The 5,032-nt window shown below is 35.5% G+C and overlaps 1 protein-coding gene across 1 annotated transcript; it reads right to left on the bottom strand.

Moving 5' to 3' along the window:
• Positions 1-205: 205 nt before the first annotated feature.
• Positions 206-2,308, bottom strand: LOC114174432. Its single transcript, XM_028059275.1, has 3 exons — positions 1,514-2,308; positions 1,320-1,418; positions 206-406 (listed from the first exon to the last, which is right to left on the bottom strand). Exons 1-3 carry the CDS (start codon positions 2,306-2,308, stop codon positions 206-208), a joined length of 1,095 nt encoding a protein of 364 aa, XP_027915076.1.
• Between the last annotated feature and the right edge of the window lie 2,724 nt (positions 2,309-5,032).

The following is a 5,032-nucleotide window of genomic DNA, read 5'->3' as shown; positions in this document are numbered from 1 at the left end:
TGGTTCAATATCATGTATTGGTGATAAAGATAACAAGTGGTCTCCTAAAGTTGAATAAAAAGCCTGATTCAAAGTTTGGTACAACAAAAATAACACATCTTCCCGAAATAAAAAGTCTCATTCCAATAGCATTCAATATTAAAAAAATCCCAAAATAACACAGCTCCCAAAATAGCACAGCTCCTAAAGTAGGTCACATTGGCTGTCATGAGGCATTGTTGGTACTGGCTTGTGACCCTAACACTATTGTGGCTGTTGCAGCTTTCTTAGATCTCCTTCCTCCCTTGCTAGTTGATGGTTGTGATGTGGTGGTTATGGAAGATCTCAACCTCTTGTTGGTTCTAATTCCATATGCATTGGAACTTTCACTTGCAACATTTTTGTTCTTTTTCTGGTTCTTTTTCCCCTATCACGAATATGCAATATTCATTAGGTACAATGTAATTGTAAGTAATGTTTAATTTGATTGTTAAAATTTCAGTTTTTGTGCTTGTGTTTTTCCAGCTCTATAACCTCCTATTATGTCCATATTGGTTACATTTGTTGCACTTCATCTTCAATGGTTTCCTCCCTGCTTTAGAGGGACTCACGTTTTCATCTGCCTTCCTTCTTCTTAATTTTTTTGTCCTCCTTGGAGGTGCCTTAAATAATGGAGGAAGTAGAGGTGTTGAATTTTTTCTTGGGCATAATTCGTTTCCATTGATGGGTGCAATTTTTGGCCCATAGCAAGCTTCGTAAACCTCTCTCTTATAATAATGGTGGACATAGTCTTGAGGTTGTTCTAATTTGTAATTTATTGTAGCAATGACATGTTTGTAAGGTATTCCTACTAATTCCCAAAAATAACATGAACAACTACAATTTCCAAGATCAACAAAAAATTTCTCCATTGTAAATCCGTGGGTCACTTAAAGAACAACATCCCTAGTCAAAACAACAATCCAGTTCCCACTTTTTTCAACTTTCCTATCTAGCCTTTTATTTGGTTTAGGAAAAACAACACCAGAATATGCAACAAACCTTTCTCTTAGGTGTGAAAATCTACTCATTAAATAGCACCTTATCCATTCCATCATAGTAATTATAGGTTTATCCCTAGCTAACAGAATTGTGCTATTAAATGATTCTGACAAGTTATTCATAAGCACATCACACCTACGATATACACTAAATGCAAGCTTGCACCATGATTGGCGTGGAATAGCTACTAATCACTCATATGCTGCAACATTAATCTTCTTTAATTCCTTCATTTTGGATTCCTATGCTTGGTAGTATGTTGCTTTGGCAGCTCCCATCATCAGTTTGCGTATCATTACTCCTCCACCAAATTTTTTCTTGTAGTTGTTGTATAAATGTCTTAGGCAAAATCTGTGTTCAACTCCATGAAGAATTTCATCAAATACTTGCATTAGTCCCTGCAGAGAATCACAAAACAATGTTGGAAATAACATGCAAATAAACAGAAAGAAAGTTACATGAAGTATATCTTTTGCTGGTCAGAAATGAACACCCACTGATTGGATTGCACATCCTCAATGTCATCCAGCAATAGACTCATAAACCATCTCCTGCTCTCCTTGCACTCATTTTCCACCACCGCCAAAGCCAGAGGAAAATACTGGTCATTTGGGTCCCTTGCAATAGCCACTAATAATTGCCCTCCATAACTACTTTTCAAGTGGCACCCATCAACACCAACGAATGGTTTGTAACCATTTATGAAACCTTCCTTGCAACCTTCCAAGCACATGTAAAAAGCCCCAAAATGTGGCTGCAAAGTTGGTTGTGGTTGATTCACTTTAATTTTGACTGTTGTTCTAGCAAACACCCTTTTCAACTCTGTTACGTAGTCATAAAGTAAGGTATGTTGTTTCTGCCCATCACCCTCTATGACATCCATGGCCATCTGTCTTCCTTTGATTGTTGTCCACAAAGTGATCCCCACACTATAGGTCTTCTTGATGTCATCAATGATCTCATTTGCAGTTATCTTGCCTACATTTCTAAATTTCTCAACAACCACTTTAGAAACCCAATATTTATTTGCGTTTTGATTCCTAAGTACTCTGTCACAACTATGACCATCAACCAAAGTCTTGACCCTAAATGTATGACTTCCTCCTACTTTACTACACAAAATCACAAATCCACATTTCTTCTGACAAACTACCTTAACTCTTATGTCATCATTCTTAACAAACATGATCTCTCTTCCATTTAGTATATAATACTTCTTAACAACTTGTTTAAACTCCTTAAGCGAGGAGAACTCCATCCCCACTTTGAATTTAAAGTCCTTTCCCATATCTTCACTTTGAAAAGTGGCATACTTGTGCACAAGCTCTCATTCACATTCAACATCACTATCTAATTCATCAATGCTATATGTGGCATCTATGTCATGATTCTGACCTATTGCATCTGTTTCAAAAGCACCTATATCAGAACTGCCCAAAGGCTTTCTTCTCCTTTCTTTAAAATTTTTTTCCACCTTTCAAGTAGTTGTGTGATGTTTCTGTGTAATGTGTTAGTGGATCCAAAACCATTATCTTCGTCTCTATGACGTTCTTCTTCAATTTCGTCCAACTCTTCAACACCAATATCATCCACATCATTCTACTGTTCCACACCACGAGCCTTAGCATTCTCAACATCCCTATTTTTACCAACACAATTCTCATCATCCACTCTTCCATCCTCCACTATTGCATCCCTTTTGTCATCAACCTGAACTTCTTCAAGAATACATGCATTCTCCACTATCGCATCCCCTTTATCAACAACCCCAACTTCTTTTACAATATCCACATCCTCCACTCTTGCATCGCCCTTCCCAACATCCTCACATTCAACACTAGCCACCACCACCACCACCATAGAATTAACATTAGGACCCTCTTCACCACCAGCATCACCTGCATTCTATGTCCATTCAATAAACTCAATAGGTTGTGCTACACTAACCACATGCTCTACATAAATCTGGACCTCTTCTTTATTTTTTTGGCATACGCACAAAATTGTAGTGCACCATTGTCTGATACAAAAGGACTTAAATCCCTATCCATTCGACCTTTCTTCGGCTTCCACCACAACTTTATTGTCCCATCGTATTTGAATTCCTCCTTCAATATAGATAACACCTCGAAATAAGACCACCTATCAGGATCCAATCCGTGGAAAATGTGTTCTTCCCCTCCCTTGTAACGCAAAAATCTCCCCCTAAATGACTCAAATTTTACCATGTGGAAAAACGCAACTGAGAAAGACATTCTCTACAAAAACATAAACCCTAACTTCGTCACCCTAAATGAAAATCCCGAATCCATCCAATGATTTCAAACTCTAAAATGAACCACACAGTAAACGAATTGAAACCCTAAAAGAAGCGAAACATACCTTCGTCTTCAGCAGAAAATGTCACCACGCGATTAAGTCGTCTTTCCAACCTTTCACGTGCTTCGAACACAATTACTGAGTTAAAGAAGCAAAACCCCATTTCGCTGTAACCCCAAACAATCTCTCCGTCGCGATTTTAGTTCATTGCTACACCGCATAGTGGTGGTCGTGAATTGCTGTGGAAAGCTCTGGTCGCCAGTACAATTTACCCTCCAAAGCCAAAATCACGGTAGCCTAAAAACGTGTGTTTCACTTATTGTAATTAGATAAAAAAAATTCCTAAGGCACGTGTCAATGATGTCTCTGCACAAGTGTCAAAAGATCTGCAACTGATGTGGAACACCGTTTGCCACGCAAGCAGGTTTTTAACGCCATCCAAAAATAAGGACGAAAACTAGACGTTTTGAAAGCGCATGACCAAACAATGACCAAGTTTCGAGCATGGACCATTTACAAAATCAACTAAAACTACAGGGACTAAAAACATATTTTTCCCTAATAATAATAATTATTATTCAAAGTTTATTTATAACTATTATAACTAATATATTTTTAATAATATTACTACTACCATTATATTTGTTTATATATATATATATATATATATATTACATTAAATATATTTATATATTACTATTAATAATATTACATCTTTTTTCTTCTTGGTCATGAAAGACAAGCTCTTTCTCTCTTCTTCGTCTTTTCTTCTTCTTACTTTGGTTTGATACCATCACATTATCATCCATTCAATTTGATTCTCCTTCCTTCTCATTTTTGTCTTCCTCCATTTGTTTTGCTCCTCTTGACCATAAACCCTTTGTTTATGTTTATCTCTTTGCACCCAATGACCACACATATAGTTTCTAACCTTTTGCAGGGTTGTGTTGCTACCTATACACATCCCATTACTTTCGTTCAATTTTGTCATTTCAGTTCTAATTTCTTTTTTTTGTTCAATATATAATGTTCCAATTTTTGTCAATTTTGTTCAATTTAGTACTTTCTGTTAACGTCATTTAAATAATTAATGAACAGTGGACAATGTATGCCATGTGTCAGTTCATGATTTTTTTACTTTTTTTTTCTCAATTTAAAAAAAATTGGTTAAATATGTTTATTCCCTGAACTTTAATGCGAAATTGACATTTGTCGTGTCGAAAAACTTTGATACATTTTGGTCTCTAAACTTAAAAAAATGAATGAATATAGTCCTTTTAACCCAATTTTGTTACGTTTATTTAATGTTTCAAACACATTTCATAATAGCATTTGAGTTATTTACACCGTTTGACACATTTGTTTGCTTCAATGTATACTAAGAAACTATCAGGAAACGTATTTGAAACGTTAAATAAACTTAACAAAGTTTGGTGACTAAATTGGGCCAAAATTTCAAAGAGGGACTTATTTCAATTTTCACTAAAAATTGAGGGAGAAAAAATATATTTAACCCTTATTTTTTGTTACGTGTCAAATGTGTTTCATGCTAGTATTTGAGTTGTTTACATCGTTTGACACATTCTCGCTTCAATGTCAGCTTAAAAATGCATTTGAGACGTCAGAAAAATTTAACGTAATTAGGTTAAAAGGAATATATCTATTAATTTTTAAAGTTTGGGAACCAAAATAT

The sequence above is a fragment of the Vigna unguiculata genome, chromosome 2 (assembly GCF_004118075.2).
Source record: "Vigna unguiculata cultivar IT97K-499-35 chromosome 2, ASM411807v1, whole genome shotgun sequence".
NCBI classification, from domain to species: domain Eukaryota; kingdom Viridiplantae; phylum Streptophyta; class Magnoliopsida; order Fabales; family Fabaceae; genus Vigna; species Vigna unguiculata.
This window is presented reverse-complemented; position numbering and strand designations above follow the sequence as displayed.

Coding starts and splice junctions, on each gene's coding strand:
- LOC114174432 (XM_028059275.1), bottom strand. CDS start 2,308: ATGGGAAAGGACTTTAAATTCAAAGTGGGGATGGAGTTCTCCTCGCTT. Junction 1,419..1,513: donor ATGTGCAATCCAATCAGTGG/GTGTTCATTTCT, acceptor GATTCTCTGCAG/GGACTAATGCAAGTATTTGA. Junction 407..1,319: donor AGAAAAAATTTGGTGGAGGA/GTAATGATACGC, acceptor TATTCGTGATAG/GGGAAAAAGAACCAGAAAAA.